Below are 22312 nucleotides of genomic sequence, written 5' to 3'. Positions count from 1 at the left end.
CCCCATACCACGTTGAATTTAATGTTCGTGTTGCACCCTTAATTTTTAAAGTAAGCTGCTTCTAATGTTAGATCATGGAGAACCGCTTCTTATGTGTTTTTTTTTCTTTCGTTTGATAATACAACTGTTAATTCATCTTATTTTTAATACAATAAGTTTTATAGCAATTTAAACGCTATCTGTGAAGATTAGATGTTTGCATCCTAATTGCATACACTATTTGTACATTTTTTTTCATTTTGTTTGCCTTCCCTTTAACTTTATCAATAAATTGTGTAATTCTGTGGCGTGCTCAGGATTTGGAATAAGTGGGGGCGTAACTTTGGTGTGCAATTTTATAAGTGTGCCAAGTTTACATATTTTAAAAAATGTTGGGGGTGAGTGGCAGCGACCTCCCCGCACAGTACGAATAAAATATCTTGAAGTACAGCATTATGAGTTGGCTCCGAACTTCAACAATGACATTTCAAGTGTAATAAAACTGCAAAACAATATGTAATGAACTTTAACGACATTAAATTGAATGTATTCGTGTCCAATTGTTGTGTTAATGTCAAACATGCACAGTCATTATGTAGGGTTCCGTAAATTTGAACCAATATATCATACTTAATTGAGCAATAAATTAGGTAAACACAACCGCCATGTTCGTTTTTCTTCTAATTTCGTTTTAAGCTGAGATGAACAGTTGAAGACCTACGATGTGCAATGTGTAATGAAATCATCACATTAAATGTTTTGGTACGACTTAAAAGTTTTGAATGTGTTTTAATTTCATGCAAAAACATGTTCAAGATAAAGCAAACGAAAAAACTCCCGGATCCGACATCGGACTTTAATCAATGATTCGACAAGCAGTACTTAACTTTCAAGTTGATAGTCAAGACTGTATCCATCATCGGTCCTTAAACGTTTGACCAGCATTTGGATTTATCTTTTATAGCCCAATCGAACTTGAAGAAAACAGTGTTCGGTCAAGTGTTTGCCACGGATATTGTTCGGAGGTTATACATACTGCTCATATTGACTTGTTACTTTGTAAGTACCGTTATACTATGTATTAACACTATTTGAATATGAATTTAGACAAGACGCTGTAATTGATAAATAGAAATAGCTTTCATAGCATACTTGCCTAAAGAATTACCAGAGTGCACACGTAGGTTTATAAAAACAGTACACAGTATTCAAAACGTCAAATATTATGTACTATTGGTTAAGTCTTCAGCAAGCAAAATGCATGTATTATTTTTTGCTTTGATATGTTTTATGTTCGGTTCCTTCTCATAAGATAAGTTTGAGAGCTGAGCTAGCAAAATGCATGTATCCTTTTTGTTTATATGTTTCCGAGAGCTGAGCTAGTAAAATGCATGAACCCTTTTAGTTTTTAGTGTGTTTGAGAGCAGATTAACTTTTGCGAAAGAAATGCTTGAACGAACGCAGTTCATAAATCGTTTTGCATGGAAACGTTAAAGTTTTGCGAGAATAAGAATAGTGAAAGGCGACCCTTGATCGTTACTTTCTAAACAACGATAACTTGTAATTGTTTATGCTAGCTTTAAAATAGAAATGAGCATCTTTTCTTGAACCAGGATGTAAATTAAAGTCATAACGTGTTCTTTTTTGAATTATCAGGACGCCAAACACACTCTGTCCATTCGATAGTCTGGAACATTGTGGTACATAATAAACTCCTTTGATCGAAACAAAAAAGTTCGTTTAGGTGCAAAAGGAATCTCCGAATGTCATCAAAACTGATTAAGAAAACTCCGTTACACAATTATTTAGTGACTAGAACCCAGATGGTCCCAAACCTAAATATAATTTTCAATACGAACTAGTATGAGACCGATAATACCTTATTTTACATGCTTAAAATCATATTTTGTCGCTGTCTCAGCCGAGTTTACCCATTAAAAATAGCGAATAATGGTTCCCCAGTTTTAAGTGTGTATATATCGCATGTAAAAGTAACGTGATTAATACAATAGGGTTATTAGTACTGCGTTTTGATCAAAACGCAGTACTAATAACCCTTTTATTATATACATTACTGGTTAGATCAATTAAAAGCCACATGTTTTCATAATAAATGTCATCTTAACGACGCGCTATTTTGTTGATGACGTCATTATACAACCTCAGTGTTGTAGTATTGTATTGACTTATATACCACTGTATTGACTTAGATAATTATGTACTTACCCTCATTTTAACCTGCAGTGTTACGTAAACATTCAAGATGAAATAAATTTCGGACTTTTTATCAATATAATTCATTGCGATTGTGTGTTTTGAAGAGGAATACAAACTATGCGTCTCAAATTGATAAGTTACGTACTTGTAAATGGTTTTGCTGTTTAATGGAGTGTGATATCTTGTGTATATATTTAAAGGGACCCATTCACGTTTTACAGGGTCGGACATGCATCAAATGAAGTCCATTAGAACTGCGAACAAAATGCTTGTGACAATGAGAAAACATCTGACATGGCTCAAATTGGCGCACTAGTGATAATTATGTAGTGAAAACTATTGACAGAAAATGCCTTTTTCTACCGGAAAGCGTTAATACATTGAAAATAACATCATTTTTTTTTGCTTCGATTTACAAATGTTCTGTTCAAATGAGTGTCTTCCAATTGCTGTGTGATGTTTGTACATACCAGTAAGTCATGATATTAACAAAATTCCAAAAAACTTTAAATAAAAGGATCTTTACCAACATGGCCATATCGGTGATGCCCTTTAAAGAACTTCTGCAGTGCATAAACATATGAGGGGGTTTGAACGACCAAGAATTTGTTGTGTGCTTTTTTTAAGGTACACTATTATGAGAGCATAGAGTTCGTTTGAGGTGACAAAATGTTTGACACTTTCGAGTCAACAACGTATGGTGTTTTCGTGGAGATCGCATCTTTTGCATTGCGTTTCAGTAACCTGGAAGTGATATATTGTTTAAATCATATCTATTTATGAGTACAGATAAATATACCGACGCTTTCTTAAACCTTCTGGGATTTACGTGGTAGATAACCCCAGTAAATTTCGATTTGGAAAGATGCGCAAAAGCTGCGAAAGATGCATGTGTCGTTAGCGATGTGATACATCAGTAAGAACGATTCAATGCATCAAAACTCCGAAAAATATGAATTGCATTTTTGTTCACGGAAATAGACTAAAGTAGTGACGCCGCGAGTGACTGTACAGTTTCATACGCTTGGTTCTTCTGTTCTTCTTATTGTAAGAATTTTCACTGATCAACGACAACTAAACAGTTAGTTTTTGTTAATACACCGTGATAAATTATTTAATTTTAGTTTTACAATTCAAAACGCACAACTCACGCATCTATCAGAATTGTCCAAATTAAATTGAAAAATTAAAATATTCGTGACTTATCGCAGAATCGGAAGACCCTGATAATAAAACCTAATCTGCTCTCAAACACACTCATTTATTACGCTAGAGGTCTGATGACGGTTTAAATGATAAACACGGAATGCATGTACGTTTACATGAACATCTAAAGAAGACCGTAAAATACATTTTCAAATATTTAATTAAGACTAACGAGAAGACATGACTCCAAACAAAAGGCTCTGAAATGAGATCTCCACACGTTCTCATTCATTATATTATGAACTTAACGCTTTAGTAACTGGGTCTTCATAGCATAATACCCCCGGAAGTGAGTCACATATAAATCGTTTGTAGTAATGCAGATCTTCATCTGTTCCATACATATCAATATTCTGAACCAGTCGGGTGTTGATTTATAGTTCAGTGTGTCTTATCTGGTTCACAATAATAAATGGAACGAATGGATCTAGATCGCGTAAAGAACATCTGTGTGTGCAAAATGCACGTTCATTCAGCATAAATTGCAGCAAAAATTGTAATCTGTTTAAGTTGCTGATGGAATGCTGTTGGGGATTTACACGTGTTTAAACATGATGATATTTGAAGGATTACGGATGCTTTCGATCAGACCTACTGAAGTTTAAAAAAGGTTGGTATTTGTACTATCTGTTTATGAGTGCCAAACAATATGTAAATAGCAAAATGCATGTGAGAAATCGGTAAAGTTTCAATTTGTATATAAAAATGTTCATGAATGATATGGCAAACGTACACATTTTTATTAAATCAATATAAAATGTATATCAATACATGATAATAAACACTGTGGTTTTCTACAAAAAATGTTTATTGATAAAATGGCAAAAAAGTACATAGATTGATATAAACATGTAATATATGAAAAAATAAATACTATGGCAAAAGTGCATATTTCTATAAAAAGCTTTATTTCATTCCTGTGAATTTCCATCTTAAAAGTGTATAATTTAAACATAACATAAATCTTATATTAAAGACTGTTTTCTGATTCCGTATCACACAATAAATAGTGCACTTGAGCGGATTTAAATCAGTGTGTGCAAAGCTGTTGTTATTTTAATTTTAAAAATACTTTAAAGTAATGAAATACTATGTTAGTCGGTTGATCTTTTGGATTGCATCCATTGCCGTTAATTGTGTCAAGATGCATCTCCACTCAAACTGATGCAACCCAAAAAATCAACCGAGAAACATAAAATTCCCTTGTATATGATTACTATGGCAAAAGTACATAATTCTACATAAAAATGTATATCAATAATATGACAAAAGTCAATATTTCTATATAAAAAATATCTCGGAACACAACACAAGTTTATTTCCAGACAAAACATCACACATATACATCAATGAAGTAGACTATGATAGTCCATGATCATTTTTCATTATTTCATTATTAAACATTTGCTTAGCGGTTTATAATTTTTTAACATACATGAGCTTCTTTACAGTAACATAAATAGTATCAAATGTTTAAACCTTTTTATTTCATAAATAATATTACGTACAAATCATTTTACAACTATTTAACAGCTGGTACTAAAATATCAATACTACGACAAATTCAGTTCAGAGATTTTGCCCTCCAAACAATGGTTACCCACGGTCAGTGTTTGTTAACACTGATAATGATCTCTCTGCTCCGCTTGTATTCAATGCCTAGCACATGTTTCTCAGAACCGAGATGTACATTGTATTTTAACTTATTTTTGTCGTTCAGAACATTACATTTGATTGAGTATACTTGAGCTTTTAAGTTTATGAATTATTTGTGTCGTATTGCATTATAATTACGTTCATTAACAGTTTATTTGACACTCTTATTCAAAATCAATACATACTCATGTATAACAAACATACATTTTGAGTGATAAACCTTAAACTACTTACTAAATAATTTATTTATGGATAATAATAATTACTGATAACAAGAATGTAACCGTGTTTGAATATTTGAAAACGCAAAAACATTAAATGATTGGTGAATGCTAAAATATTTACTGTGATCTGCTATAGTCTCATAAGGAAGACTTATTGTGGTTTATGCAAATTTCTTTCAAAATTAAACTCGGTATCTTCGGTTCTTCATAAGAACCATTGTTTTCGACATGTATTCAACCATTTTGGAATATTAAAACAAAAGTATTACTTGTGGTAAATCTTATTTGGGAGTTAGAGTGCATCCTTAATAAAGAACTCTTTTTGTGGGATGTATTAAATACAGTCGAACCCCGTTGGCTCGAACTCGCTTGGCTCGAATTCCTCGTTGGTTCAAATTAGATGTAGAGGACCGATTTCTATACTGAAGGTGAACAATTCCGCTTAGCTCGAATTATCCGAGACTCGAGGTATTTTCGCCGGTCCCTGGGAGTTCAAGCGAACGGGGTTCGACTGTAATTATAATAAGATAATAAGAGCTATCACTAAATGTCATGAATATCCCCGCACGCCCAACTCTCGGAATGCTAAATCATTTTAAATTTGACCTTATATGACAAAGGTGTACCCAAGCTATCATCAGTAAGGATGATAAAGCAAAACATTTTAAGTTCAGAAGGAAATTGTGACCCTGACCTTGAAAGTATGGTCACGGGCCTTGTGTGCGACACGTCCTCACACTATGGTGGTCACTTCTGCCAAATAATTTAAAATCCGACATTTTATGACAAAGATATGGACCGGAAAAATACTAATATCGGTAAGCCTTATATAGCAAAACATACTAAGTTCATAGTTTCTGTGACCTTGGCATCGGAGGTATACCGGTTTCATACTGGTCACCTCTTCCAAACATTTTTGATCGAATCCGACCATGAACATGTTAACTTGACAAAACGGGACGGACTGACGGACACATACTTAGTTAAAAAGGTTGCTGTGACATTGACCTTGAAGTTAAGGACACGGGTCTTGAGCGCGACACATCTTCATTCTATGGTGGTCAGTTTTGCCAAAAAACAACCAGACCATGAATGAGAAAGATAAAATTATAGAGTTGACAAAAACGGGAGGGAGGGACCAACTGCCGTACAGATGGACGTGACTATGCGAGTGATTCCTATATAATCTCCGCCTGACTTTGTGAAGCGGAAATATAATTAATACTTTGTTTTCTGTGACCCCCTTTTCAAGAACATTCCGATACATGCAATCATTCCCGACAAACACAATGCTCACATACTGCTATTGGTCATAACAAGGAACATCTGGGAATACATATAGTAAATAGCCCAGCAAGATGGCACACTAAGTTGTGATTAATTGACAGGTTCAATTTAATGCTGATTTAAAGGCTAATATAAATGTTTCTTTTATGAACAAGAAGATTTCACATTTTGTTCGTGAACACTTCTTTCTAATGGATTAAACTTTTCCAGAACAACAACAACCCTTCATTGATAAGAATAATAAGAATTGAAATATATTGCCAAGTGATGGAAACATAATATTATGTTGGTTAATTGTTGGTTGATTGTTCTTATACATCTGATAACACATCTTGAATAGGGGTATATTGGAGTCACCATACGGTTGGTCAGGCGGTCGGTCATGTTGGTCTGTTGGGTGGACGACCTGAGAAACGAACGTCTGACACAGTTTAAACATAACTCACTGATATTTCAATACATTACCATCACGAATGGTAGAAGTACCTGTCTTATTGTTCGTGACCCACGGCCGACTCGTCTTGGAGGCCTTGAACTGGCTGTATTGCAGATTGTGCATCTAACTTCTACAACAGTTTTGATGCGCACAATGTATGTTGATGCGCCTTTTGTCAGGGCGGATTGATTCGTGCAGGCAGCCATTAGCACATTATTGGGTTGTTTTGCTCAACTTCGCTGGTTTCTAAATATTACGAATCCATTTCAGAAGAAAGTTATGAGCGAATACAATTCAAAGTTCAATAATTTATGATTGCTGACAGATAATTAAAGTGTATGTTTAATAAGTTTTCATGACAACTAATTATGTTATTGATATTGTGAATAGTTCCTCCTTGCTTTACGGGCACGTATATCTGATTAAATTTTGCATTGGATCAGTATTTGTTTGGAAGAATAATGTTTTAGTTGAAATACGTCTGATAATTAATAATCCGTTTCGAATTAATTTGAAACAACTAACGATGCTATTGAAATTGGGACTTTTCGTGTGATTAGTGTAACGGGCAAGTATGTATGTTTTATATTTGCTAATATTAGGTAAGTGTGTGTTTGAAGAAATATATTATTTGGTGTTGAAAGGCCAGTATTAATATTTTAATACTGACCTGTGACAAAGAATAAACATGAATACCATAAGCATTTATAAAAATGCTACAATAAATGAAAGTGGTTTACATTTTTGCTCAGATAACACAAATACTTTTACTTCTAGCTAAGCTAGATGTAACACATATGCATTGGCTAAGCTAGATAGTCAAATTGGTAAACAAATCAAACATGCAGTAAACCGATTACATTATTATTGCACATGCATAAGAAACATTTTATTTCCTCGCCTTCCAGATGTGTTCTTGGATAAGCCCATTAATCAGGTTTCTCTCAACGCCTATTTCTATAGAGAGTTCTGTGCATCTTCATCTTTGGTGCATACTAAATATTGATTAGATGTCTTCTGAGAAACATTTCACAGGGATGGGACAATAAATAAAAGCGTGCAAAATTCATAGGACGAATATTCATGTTTCTTTTAGAAACAAAAAGATTCCACATGTTGTTCGTGAGCACTTCGTTCTAATGAATTTAACCTTTCCAGAACAACAACCCTTCATTGATATGTATAATAAGAGTCGAAATATATTGCTAAGTAATGGCATCATATACTAGTATGTTGATAAATTGTTCTTATACATCCGCTAACAGATATTGAATGGGGTTATATTTGATGGTCAGGCAGTCGGTCAGTTGGTATGTGGGTTGGACAAACTTCTCACCCAGTTTAGACATAACCCTCTGATATTTTAACACATTACCGCCATAAAGGGTAAAAGTGCCTGACTTATTGGGATTGATCGACTCGTCTTAGAATTTTTAACATGATTGTTATACTTTGGGCTGTATTGCAGATTGTGATTAAAATTCTTCCACAGTTTAAAGACAAATAAATTGATTTTGGTGCATGGTGATGTTTAGCTCATTTGACTTAATTTATCAGATCAGTAAAAAGCATATTACTAAGGTACAGTTGAATAAATGTAAGCGATATTTTTGCGCCTTTTAACTGGGGAATTTGTGGCTACGTAGCTATTAATTAAAGAAAAGAAAAAAACAGTTCATTTATTGTTGTTGTTACTTGTTTTTGTTTTGTTTTTTTTTCCATCATTTAAGTCAAATGAGTTGAACATGAAAATGCATTTAAATAAAAATATCCATCAACCTATACTGCGTCTTTTATTACAAGATATACATTCACATACATAGTACGCATTACCGTGGTGTTTAGTAGCGCCTGATGTAGTTATCGTGACCGAGTTGCTGTGGATGTCTATCAACGTTCTTATTCATTTCACAGAGAAAGTCAGTCCGGAATGAACCTATCTTGTGTGGCGTTCGTTCAGTGTATGTTAGACATGAGCATTGTGTCTATAAGGCGTAAAACCCGACCGACCGTGACTTTTTTTATTCCCGACCCTACACTGTTTTTGCCGAAGTGTGGATTTCTTTTGTAATTTCGTATACCCTGATTGGTGACGGTTTGGTACAGATTCCCGCTTCTATTTTTTTATTTTAGTTTTTTTGATAAACAGTTATGCCTATGAACCTACCTTATGTTTTTGCCTAAGATGTAAATGTAAGCAGGGAACATTTGTGTTGGCCTAAACAGTGTCTTCATTTGATTAAACGCGGATCACAGAGTCCGCCTTGTGGGCTCCGAATTTTGTCCTGCTGATATCCGTAATGAGTGTATTGCGCAGAATCCGTCTAATTTTCGCCTTTTGTCAGGGCGGATCGATTCGTGCAGGCAGCCATTAGCACATCCGTTAGTTGGTGATATTGCTCACATAAGCTAGCTTCTAAATAATTACGAATCCATTTCAGAAGGAAGTAATGAGGGAATACAATTCAGGGTTCAATAATTTATGAGTGTTGACGAATAAATAAAGTGTATGTTTAATAATTCAAAAAGTTTTCATAACACCTAATTATGTTATTCATATTGTAAATAGTTCCTTCTTGTTTACGGGCAACTATATCTGATTAAGTTTTGCATTGGATCAGTATGTGTTTAGAAATATAATGCTGTGGTTAAACAGAACAGAACAGAATTTATTCGATTTAAACCATTACGGTTTCTCATCATAAAGATATACAAAAAAGATCGATACAAATGTTAAACAATAAGCAAAACAAGAGTATGAGTTGCTACATATTAACAAAGTGATAATTAAATATTAAGCAGTGCATGCGCACATATAGATGAAAACAAGAGAACAAATTATAATATTTCATCACATCCTGGATATATTATGCAAAGTAAAAAAATCATACAGTGTTGTTTAACACGTTGTTTCTAATTCGATATGCATCTCTTATATAGGTGGCAAGATTATTAAGTTCGTTTCTTCTTTTAGAATTAAGCAGTAAAAGCATTTTAAAAACACTTGGATTTCTCCAATAAAAAGTTTTAATGTGTCTTCGTCTAAGCTCTTCATAAGGTGCACATTTAAACAAAAAATGGAACTCATCTTCAATGTCATTTGAGTTGCACACTTGGCATACACGTTCAAGTCTTTCAATACGATTTCGTCCGTATCTTCCGGTTTCTATTCTTAACCGATGTGTAGAAGTTCTCATCCGAACGACTAAACGTCTCTTTTCTGAATTCCTAATGACGTCCAAATATTGCTCGTACTCAAAGTTTAATTTCATATGTTTATACTGCATAATAATTCTTTAATTTTTGATAACCAATTTGATTTACCATCGATACAGTCTTGTAACAAACAGTTATATATAGCATTTATAACACAATTTTTACTCTCAACCACTTCCAACCAATACTTTATAATTCTGAAAAATCTGTTTATATACAATGGGTATCGTTGCAATTCTCCATAAATAGCGGCATTGCTACACGATAATTTAACACCTGAAATGCGTTTACAAAACTTCAAATGTATGCGTTCGATCTCCTTATATTTAATTTAACATGACCCCATATTTCACATGCGTAGTTTAAAATTGACGCTACAAATGAGTCAAAGAGCTCACAACAAACCTTAGGACTAAAAGTTAAGTGTTTTGTTTTTAATAGCAATGTGTTCATGGCTCTTAATCCTTTACTTGCCACGGTGCTTTGATTCGTACAGAATGTACCATTTGCACTAAACACGCTACCTAGGTAGTTAAATTCGTTTACAACATCTAATTCAACACCTTCATAAAACCATTGTTCATTGTTTAATTTTCTACCTCTCCGCTTAAAAACTATTATTTTTGTTTTGTCTGTATTGACACTTAGCCCCCAGCTAGAGCAATATTCGTGTAGTTGATTTAAGCTGTTCTGAAGATCGTCGGGGGTCTCCGCAAGGAGGGCCATATCATCGGCGTATAAAAGAAGTATAAGGGAAATGTCGTTTAACGATAATCCGCTCTCGAACCTAGATGCAAGGTAAATTTCTGGGTCTTCTACGTAGAGTGAATAAAATATCGAAGAACATACTTCTCCTTGAGCGAGGCCGAGTTTTAGGTCTATAAAATCGGAGAAGTTTACACAGTGCTTCACCTGTCTCCGTACTGATTCGTACATGGCTTTAGCAATGTTCAGAACTTTTCCAGAAATGCCTAAAGTTTTCAGTTTGTGCCACAGGGCGTTTCTTTGGATACTGTCAAAGGCCTTCCGCATATCTATGAATGACCAATATAGTCTTTTACCGTTCTGTAAATAGTGCTCAATAAGCCCATTCAAACAAAAAATGGCATCTACAGTAGACATGTTTTTACTGAACCCAAATTGTGCATCGGTGATAATATTGTACCTCTCACAGTAAACAGACAAACGGTGGTGAATAACAGATGTAAAAACAAATCGACTATATGACCTATCAAAATGTCGCCCGCTTCAATAAAATATTCATTGATAAGAAAATCAGGACCACCAGCTTTCCCTCGTTTTAATGTTTTCATTGCACGTTTAACATCGTCCACCGTGACGTCAACGTCTAACTCCTCGTGCGGAAGGGGCACGTCCTCTTCTATCACGGCAGCATTATGGCCGTGTTCAGTTTTTTCTGATAGAGATTTAAAGTATTTATAAAAGTCCGTCATGCTAATGTTTTCTCCCATCGGCGACTTTTTCTTAGAGAAATACTTCCAGAAGTCTTTTGGGCGTTTACGTTTCAAACCTTCAATTTCTTTAAATTTATTTTCATGATATGATTTTTTCTCACGGCACTCTGCATTAAACCAGTCTGATGGATTATAAATTTCATTGCATCCCCTTCTATTTTTTCGTTCTTTATAGAAAAGTGGCAAAGCAACATCGTTAATTAATTTCGCATATTTGGAAACACCTTCGTTTATGCTATCCTGACTGTTTCTGTAAATGCGATTACATATTGCATTAAATTCAGGCAATGAAGATATTATATTTCTACGAAATTCGTCCTTTTTCCTTTCGTCCCATTTAACAGAATGTGACATATTTGCCTCGGGGGTATTTGTGATCGAGTTATAACAGTTAATTGCAAACATAATAGGGGCATGGTCAGAAAAGGTATTAAACACTGGACAGTTAAACTTTGTTATGACACTGAAGTTACTTTCCTCGATCAAAAGATAATCTATCAAACTGCAGCCGTTTGTTGAGTAATACGTCACCGATCCACTGATCTCTAATCGTCCGTTACAAATACGCATGCCTGTCGCTTTACATAGGTAAATCAGCTGTATACCGTGCGAGTTATGTACTGTGTCTTGTGTTACCCTTCTCAGGGGCGTATCTGGCACATAGTCGTCGGGGTCTAAATTCGATACTGCATTGTCACAAAGAATGTAGTCGGCCTTCCCACCGACCCGCGCATTTAAGTCACCCATAAGAGCTACTTTTCCAAACGTCTTGAAGTATAATATATCATTTTCAATGATTTCAAAAAGGTTATGGTCAAAAACATGATATGCAGGCGAGTTATTTCCCCAAACATATGCACCACATATGTACAGATCTTCTATCAGTCCAAAAAATCTTTTGTCGAGCCGAATCCATGCTATTGTATTAAAATGCGTTTTTACAATATTTATACCAGGCTGTAGCTTGCTTTTGTAATATATTGCAATTCCGCCACTATTACGCCTTGCGTTTCTGTGTTGGAAGCGTCGAAAATAATTATGCGATGTGTAACCATCTATTTCAATGTCGCTACTTTCACAAGTCCATGTTTCATATAAAAATGCGATATCAGTCCCCTGTATGATTTTAAGGAATTCGTCATCATTTAGCTTGTCTTTGGTAAGACCATTACAGTTCCAAGAACAAATTTTCAACTCACCCTCATATCTGTCCTTTTGCACTTTACCATACTTGCCGTCGGTGTACTCACGACCATTCACAAAACGTGCGTTGTACTTAATGTACGCATCAACTTTGTCTTTTCGTGCTGCCAGCATTATTGGAATTAGTTTTTTTCCGTTTTTCGACAACGTCTCTCGGGTACTGATCATGCATGAAAGTTTCTGTATCCTTGAGATTATCCCTGTTTGCCTTTACCTTTTCTTTATCCGAGAAGTACTTAAAAGTAAAAAGCACATTTCTAGGTCTATTTCCTTTCGCGAACCCTATCCTCCTGGCCTTTTCAATTTTAATATCGTTTGCATCCTGTTCTGGTATTTTAAGCACTTCCAAAATAAATTTATGCACTGCCTTTTTGGTGTCCGCCATGTTCTCCGTGGGCGCCGCCGCACCGGAGGTTCCATCGTTTCTTGCCGTCCCCTCGTTCTTCCAGGTGGGTATTCCGCCTATGATTAGATTGTTTACAAGAGCCTGTGTCTCGATAAAATTTAAATTTGCCTTAATACCCTCATTGTCTTTCTTAAGTTTGGCAATTTCTTCATTTTCTGTTGCCGCATCGAATTCTCGTCCGTTGATTTTTTCTTCTAGGGTCGATACTTTTTCTTCACTTTTTGTTACACGTTTTTCCAAATCTGACCATAGTTTTGAGAGTTTTGCGTCAACATCATTCACCTTTGTTTCTAACTTTTCTAATTTATCGAGCCTAGTATTTACCTTTTCAAAGTTTGATTTAAGGAACTGCATTATATCGCTGTTAGATGAGATAGTTGGGCTTGCGTTTGGATTGGTATATTTGTCTTGTTGTGTATTGTGACTCGGTGTCGATGTCATGAAGCTTGTATTTCCTTGCTGGAGTTGCATCATCGAGGGGGGTTGAAAACATGGCTGCATAACGGGTTGCAAATTAGCCATGTTAGCCATGTTGACGTACTGTGGTGTACTGCTGTAATTGAGTCCAACTGTCATCCCCGGTGTTTGTGGTAATTGAGACATATTTTTATTACAAAGGTATGTATCGTTAGCTGTACCGCTAGCCATTGAATGAAACACTGTATTATCCAGGTTTGACAAGTTTTCACCAGCAGGGAAATGCTGATTAAGTTCGATGTAATAATCCTCTGGTGTTTTTCCCGCTTTTCGCCTCTCTTTGTTTGAATTTGTTGTTTTTTGTTCCTCACCTTCACTGCTCTTTTTTCGCTTGTTTTTTCTTCCTGCCATCACAGTTTAATTTCCAACACTTTGCACACTATATAAGCTCCACACACATATATTTTTCTGTTCATTCACTACAGTAAGTCCATGGATAAATCCATCTTTTTGGAGAGCCTCAAAAACACGTCCGATCAACGCTTTCACGGACGGTTAAAATACGTCTGATAATTAATATTAATGATCCGTTTCGGAATAATTTAAAAATAACTAACTATGCTATTGTTATGGGGACTTTTCGACTGATTTGGTGTAACGGGCAAGTACAGTGTGTGTAAAGTACGTGATAAATTGTGTCATAAATGCTACGTCGGAAATAAGGATTTTGCTTTGAATGAAGCCTTTAAACAAAGATAACTTTTCTATTTCTTCACCATTTTAAATTAAACATAACGCAGTCTACGCGAAGTGACGTAGACTGCCCTTTGTTTTATTTAAAATGGTGAAGAAAAAGAAAGGTTACCTTTGTTTTAGTCTTCATTCAGTTAAGCAAAATGTTGCCTTCCGTGGTAGCATATATGATTTATAAGGTGGTATTCACACAGAATAAGGTCAGTATGTGTTTTGTAAACGTTCTTTGCTATATTATAATCACAGGCAACGTAAACGGTTTGCATTCAGTTCGACCTATCATGACAAACTATATCTGTATTTATACTTCTTTAAATGTCAAGGTTTAACATTCCAGCAATAGATGATTTGGTAACATTATACAATTAAATTGAAGTATCAGTCATTAACATAAATTATATTATATACATAATAGACCCCTGTTAAGAAAGCATAAGTAGCGGAAATTTCCCACCACGATTAAGTGGCCACTGTCTTAAGCAGCCGCTTTGACCTTTTTCCAAAGGTGGCTACTTCATAAAGCTTTGACTGTAAATCTAAAATAACAAATTACATTTTAGTTATTGTCAGTGCTAATTCAACTCGTACACATTTGTTTTTAACAATGTTCTTGCCTGAAACACCGAGTTTGTGAATTTACAAAATCCATCATTTATTCCAAACATTGCATAGGGCTCGAGGATATTTATGTTGCCATTTGGTTAATGGAAATGCATCATAAACTAACACGCATTGTAAGAATATTGTCTAAATTATTTAGACATGTGTTTTATTATGCATAATTACATAGTTTATACTTAAGAGAAGTTCACTGTTTACTTGCTCTCTCTGTATGAGTATTCCCATTATTGCTACACTGGTACAGAGGAGATTCTTTCTTTTAAAGCTGCACTTTCACAGATTAAACATGACTTCGTATGTCTTGGTTACGATTAAGTGGTAACCTAGTCGCGGGAACAAGGATGTAAATCGTGCCCATTACAAATCTTAGTCGTGGCAACGAGATAAATAAAACGTGGCATGAGATAATAATTCAAGGCCACGATATACTAAGTCGAGGAAACAAGTGATTTAGTCGTGGCCACGAGATAACTAAAACGTGGCATGAGATAATAATTCAAGGCCACGATATACTAAGTCGAGGAAACAAGTTATTTAGTCGTGGCCACGAGATAACTAAAACGTGGCATGAGATAATAATTCAAGGCCACGATATACTAAGTCGAGGAAACAAGTGATTTAGTCGTGGCCACGAGATAACTAAAACGTGGCATGAGATAATAAGTCAAGGCCACGATATACTAAGTCGAGGAAACAAGTTATTTAGTCGTGGCCACGAGATAACTAAAACGTGGCATGAGATAATAAGTCAAGGCCACGATATACTAAGTCGAGGAAACAAGTTATTTAGTCGTGGCCACGAGATAACTAAAACGTGGCATGAGATAATAAGTCAAGGCCACGATATACTAAGTCGAGGAAACAAGTTATTTAGTCGTGGCCACGAGATAACTAAAACGTGGCATGAGATAATAATTCAAGGCCACGATATACTAAGTCGAGGAAACAAGTTATTTAGTCGTGGCCACGAGATAACTAAAACGTGGCATGAGATAATAATTCAAGGCCACGATATACTAAGTCGAGGAAACAAGTTATTTAGTCGTGGCCACGAAAAACATCACACATGTACGCTCTATTCCATCGTAAATACCACAAATGGCAACAAGTGTTGTTCACTTCCATAACTTTAAAATCATCTTAAGTATGGCTTATATTGCTATTGACAACATATTCAATCGTTGAAATAGGCAAATAAACAACAATATTTTATTGTATTGTGTCAATCATTTTTAAAGAAGCAGTTTTGTTATTTAGTAGGGATGCAAACGAATGGCAAAATTGATATTTGAAGACTCGATATTCCTTTCGATCGAATAATTCGATAACCAAAATACATCTTTTAGATGTTGTAGTAATTTTTTTTATTATTCGCTAAAGTAATAGCCAGGGCATTTAAACCCTACTTTGTCTTCGCCAGTACACGCGGCGGACCCTGATTTCCCACAAAGGACTCCGAAATTCCCCATTTTCAAACAAAATCGAATAATTTCAATTCCGCTGCCTTCATATTTGTAAACATTTTGAAATAACATGGATTCCTGGTCAAATGGCGTTATGCGTCAATGAAAAAATAATATTTAGTAACAATTATTTGCACACTAAGCAAATTTAATTATAACAATATAACTACCAAACACAGGTTATTATATGAATTGTGTAGGATAATAACTAATAATACTTTAACCTTTTATCACATACCTGCTTCCAAATCAAGTTACAAGGTAGCAATATTATGTTATTACATTCATAAAGGATCATAAACGAAACAACAAAATAACAAGATCTGAACAACAAACTGGTTTCATCCGATATTTACCATAATAGTGCCGCTCTTATTCAAAATCAATGCATGCACATGTTTAACAAATATAAATTTTGACTGATAATCCTTTAACTACTTACTAAATTATGCATTAATGGAAAATATTAAAAACTGGTAACAATATTGTAACCGAGTATTTAATAGCTGAAAACGTAACAATATTGATTGGTGAGTGCTAAAAGATTTACTGTGACCTTCTATCGTCTCTTATTAAAGGTAGAAATACCGTGTTAATGCACATTTCTTTCAAATTCAACTCGGTATACTTCATAAGATCCATTTTTTACATTTATTCATCCTTTTTGGAATATTAAAACAAAGGTATTAATTGTGATACATCTTTTTCGGGGTTAGAGTACGTCTTTTAAGTCGGCGTATATATGTAAACAAGAACACTAGCTCAATGAGCTATTTTCCGACATTCCAAGTGTTCACGTTAAGCGTATGGACATAGCTCGACATTTGGTGTTGATATTTATAAACAGTTTGGCCAACGCTACATTTACAGCTAGCCAGTCACCGGCAAATTTGTACTAGGTTTGTTATCTACACAATACCACATGGCTTATTCACATACACAGATCTTGTAGATAAAACATCTCTGCAATTAATAGCAAACGGTGATGTACAAATACTTTTCGTACAACATACATGTCTCATATGAATGTATTAATTGAAAACGTTGCACGCAAGCATGGATTTGTTATTTATCTGAACTATTAGCGGATTGTTTTATCAAAAAGATGTAACGTTTAGCTAAAAGGACATTTTTTAAGTTCCCAACATTATGAACATATTTTCATTGCTTAGGCTTAAACTTGAATTTATTATAGCTGGGTGCCATTAAACAACATGCACAGTTTGGCTATTAGCTACTGCCTTGTATGTTCATTTTATATATTATCAATTACAAACCGTGAGTATTGTTTATCAACAGGTTGTTGGCAAGTCCCAACATAGGTTCGTTGATTATATTATTAATAACAAAACTTATTGTTGTTGTTTTTTTCGACAGGCCGCTGGTCAGGCGCATGTCCATTGTGCAAAAGTGTCATGATCCGAGTCCGACGTCTCAGGGTCTGGTTTCTCCTAGTGTTTCTTGTCTTCTTTACTACTGCTCCTTACTTCTGGATGACCAATGGAAGGGTAGTCCACAAAGACGTCTTTTACAACGAACCCATGCGAATAAAAGAGGGCCATATTGCTGGGGCCGTTACGGTCGACCGGTCATTAATTGCTGACATTCAGTATTTCAAGTGTGATAAATTATTTGCAAATGATCTAGTGGAATTGACGAAAGCGAGTGCATTTTTACAGCAAAGGAATTTTACTTTTCCTCGACGTCCGGATGAAAACTTTATAGAACTGACAATGAACTGTGATAATTTCAAAGAGTCAAGAGGATATTTTGTTTACCCACCAACACAAGAAGAGAAATCATTTCCGATAGCTTTTAACATATTGTTCCATCAAAATGTAGAACAATTGGAACGATTATTGCGTGCAATATACAGGCCTCAAAATCAGTATTGTATTCATGTCGACGGGAAAACATCTGAGGATGTATTAAATATAGTCACACAAATTGCTTATTGTTTCCCCAATGTGTTCATAGCTACTGAATTGGAAATTGTGATATACGCCAGTGCAACGAGATTGTCCGCTGATATAAATTGTATGAAAGATCATGTAAACAAACGATTTCAGTGGTATTATTTACTAAACCTTGCATCTAGTGAATATCCGATCATGACCAACCTTCAAATCGTCCAAATATTAAAACAATTCAATGGATCAAACGATATACACGAGGTTTTCTCAACAATGGACGAGGGCAGATTCAAAAAGAAGCATTACACATTTATTGACCTATATGGCAAATCGGGGTACATGATCCACACGGACAAACAGAAAGAACCTCCACCACATAACCTCAAAATCACCAAGGGAAATGCGTACAATATATTTAGCAGGGCTTTTGTTGAGTGGTTCTTGTCAAACCCAATTGCAAGGGACCTTCTTGCCTGGTCAATGGATACTCTTACCCCGGATGAGCATTTCTGGGCTACATTGAATAATCTCTACAGCAATCCACATCTGAAAACGCCAGGCGGATACACTGGTAATTGTTACCGTTATTTTTATAGATATGACATCAACATAATTTTCATAGATTTGATATCAACATCATTTTCCATAAACTAAGCGGTGATAAGCATACCTAGATAATGCATTTGTAGCGTCATTGTCGTAGTAAATGCGGTCATCGGTATGACTAAAATACGAAAATATGTTATTTTCGTGTTTTTTAATAAATTACGAACAAATAAAGGTTTATTTTCACGAAATAATATTAGAAGAGTTTGTTATTTGTAATTAAATGGATGTCCCTATCAGTATAACATGAAATATATCAATTTCGAACTTAGGTCATATTAAGATGATAGCTAGTAACATTTTTGTTCGAAGACTGTGGCGAAGATAAGGCTATCTCGGGCGAAAATAAGAGTATATTGAGCGAAAATAAGCAAAAACTTTTATAAGTATTATTTAATGGCATCAGTGTTGTTGAAATTGCCTTGGTTCCGCTGAGCAGCCACATGTGTTTAAATGTCATCAATTTAACGTTTATATAAACCCTTAAAAATGAACAGTCGTATTTTTTTTTAAATAAAAATCAAGAGGAACTCTTTTTTTCTAGATGGACGACTGCTAGTAAATGTAGTTAAATTTTGGGTGATATACAAGTGTGTGTGCTTTTTATATAAAAACAGTTCTTGATTATTAACATGGTATTCTAATTAGTGTATAAATTGATGTATAAGGTAGATTTAGTGTATGAGCGTATCCATTGATATATACGTAACATTGTGGGTAAACATTGATGTATAAGGTATATATAATGAGTGTGTAATTTGATGTTTAAGGTATATTGAGTGTATAAATTGATGTTTAAGGTGTATTGAGTGTATAAATTGATGTTTAAGGTATATTGAGTGTATAAATTGATGTTTAAGGTGTATTGAGTGTATAAATTGATGTTTAAGGTATATTGAGTGTATAAATTGATGTTTAAGGTATATTGAGTGTATAAATTGATGTTTAAGTACAATTGAGAGTAAACATTGATGAATAAGGTATATATAATGAGTGTGTAATTTGATGTTTAAGGTGTATTGAGTGTATAAATTGATGTTTAAGGTATATTGAGTGTGTAATTTGATGTTTAAGGTATATTGAGTGTGTAATTTGATGTTTAAGGTGTATTGAGTGTATAAATTGATGTTTAAGGTATATTGAGTGTATAAATTGATGTTTAAGGTGTATTGAGTGTATAAATTGATGTTTAAGGTGTATTGAGTGTATAAATTGATGTTTAAGGTGTATTGAGTGTATAAATTGATTTTTAAGGTATATTGAGTGTATAAATTGATGTTTAAGGTGTATTGAGTGTATAAATTGATGTTTAAGGTATATTGAGTGTATAAATTGATGTTTAAGTAAAATTGAGAGTAAACATTGATGAATAAGGTATATATAATGAGTGTGTAATTTGATGTTTAAGGTGTATTGAGTGTATAAATTGATGTTTAAGGTATATTGAGTGTGTAATTTGATGTTTAAGGTGTATTGAGTGTATAAATTGATGTTTAAGGTATATTGAGTGTATAAATTGATGTTTAAGGTGTATTGAGTGTATAATTGATGTTTAAGTAAAATTGAGAGTAAACATTGATGAATAAGGTACAATTAGGGTATGCATATATGTGTAAGGTACATATAGACATACCCTTTACGGCCGGGTTCCCCCTCTGTTTGAGCAATAACAAGTAATGGTTTCCATGGCGAAGAACATGAAACTGTAGTTTCTTTTTAACTATACTCGTAAATTCAGATAAATATTAACACTCTGAAATATTTTATTGCATGTCTTCAAACGTTATAATTACATCATTACTTTTTTAGGACACCCGGATACCAAACCGTTCTTTGCACGCTACATTGGATGGAACTCATCGACCCATCGGGAACGATGCAAGATGGGCCACTACGTTCACAATATATGCGTATTCAGCGTCCTTGACCTTCCAAATATCAAGGACAGATATGAGATTATTGCCAATAAATTTGATATTGAGTATGACCCCATTGCTTACAGGTGTATGGAGGAATTCATATTGAACAATGTGTTGAATGAGAAAAATATAAGTAATGTAAGAGTATATAAAAAATTAGCATTACATTCCTGATAGTAATTTGTTATTGTCGCATTTTATTTATTTGCGTTTAGTCCAAGGTATTATATACCATCTCAGTGCAACTTGCCAGGTCTAAGCAATTGTGCAGCATTTTACATTGAGCTAATAAATGATCTAATAAATACTTTATTTATTCAGAATGTTGTTTATCCTGCACATTTTCCACCATCTGTACCTATAATGGATTCCATAAGACAATGGAAAGGGACAAAGCAGTCAGGTTTAGGATTCTGATTGAAGCGAAGTCGATAAGAATTACTGGTTTCCAAGGAATGGCAAATGGTTCCTAAAAGTAAACGAAGTTATTTTTTAAAGAGGTTCGCTCATGTTTTGTAACATACACTTTTTATGATGAAATAAAGTGTGACATACCATTAGGAGTGTTAATACTAAGATACTGAAGGCTGGATCCCTTCAACAAATGTTGATATATGCCCAAATGTTGTCTTTGTAGTCCACGATTTTGAATAGCGTTAGTAACGTTTCACAACAAAAGGCTTAAAGGAAAAATTAATCCTTAGTTTATGTAAGCGTCCGTGTGGTCTTCATAGTTAAACTCAGATGGTTACATTTCGACATGAACAAAATTTACCTAACTTTTAACAAACGAACACAATATATGTGACGGATATTTTCCGAGGTAGCAGAATTATGTCATGCCCCGCGTTAATGTCAACAGCAGTCAAAGAAGTAAATAACATGGAACTACAGTTATATTAAAAACCAGAAATGCAGGTTCTTCACTTCCGAAAATGTAAAATAACTACAAGGCTCTGTGACTACATTAATTTGTATTGCTTTATGAAGAAATAGTCATTTGAAGTGAAATTAAGACAGTATTCATTCAGCAAAATTGTGTATATATATATAAATAATATCTGACTGATATCTTTCAAAAACTGCTTTGTACATCGGATTCAAGTTTGACCGATATCGTGTCGGATACATATATTGAGTCTTACGTTAAGTGAGCCCATCAAAGAATTAATTGAAGCAGATATAGGCAAGAGTTCGATACATTTGGGTGGTGATGGTTTTTGGTGTTTTAAGGTCTATCCTCGCCGCCGTTAAGATGCATCCTAGACTCACCTCACCGCACTGTTTACAGAAATCGGAACACCTCGACCAATAT

General features: G+C 34.5%; 1 protein-coding gene across 2 annotated transcripts; it reads left to right on the top strand.

The window, feature by feature from the left end:
• The first annotated feature begins 953 nt into the window (after positions 1-953).
• LOC128232547 (beta-1,3-galactosyl-O-glycosyl-glycoprotein beta-1,6-N-acetylglucosaminyltransferase-like) lies at positions 954-21472 on the top strand. 2 transcript variants are annotated; one of them, XM_052946175.1, is made up of 4 exons: positions 954-1038; positions 3913-4012; positions 17937-19043; positions 20888-21472. In XM_052946175.1, exons 3-4 carry the CDS (start codon positions 17975-17977, stop codon positions 21169-21171), a joined length of 1353 nt encoding a protein of 450 aa, XP_052802135.1. In that variant the 5' UTR covers positions 954-1038; positions 3913-4012; positions 17937-17974; the 3' UTR covers positions 21172-21472. The 2 variants fall into 2 exon arrangements, with proteins under 2 accessions (XP_052802135.1, XP_052802136.1); XM_052946176.1 differs by lacking the exons at positions 954-1038; positions 3913-4012 and adding an exon at positions 17598-17666.
• Positions 21473-22312: the final 840 nt, after the last annotated feature.

The sequence above is a fragment of the Mya arenaria genome, chromosome 4, assembly GCF_026914265.1.
Source record: "Mya arenaria isolate MELC-2E11 chromosome 4, ASM2691426v1".
Taxonomy (NCBI): domain Eukaryota; kingdom Metazoa; phylum Mollusca; class Bivalvia; order Myida; family Myidae; genus Mya; species Mya arenaria.
Note: the sequence above shows the minus strand (reverse complement) of the source record. Positions and strands in the feature narration are given on the sequence as shown.

Bases quoted from the DNA above. Each gene is read 5' to 3' on its own strand.
- LOC128232547 (XM_052946175.1), top strand. From the start codon at position 17,975: ATGATCCGAGTCCGACGTCTCAGGGTCTGGTTTCTCCTAGTGTTTCTT. The intron at 19,044-20,887 runs GTAATTGTTACC...TTACTTTTTTAG, and splicing joins AACGCCAGGCGGATACACTG to GACACCCGGATACCAAACCG.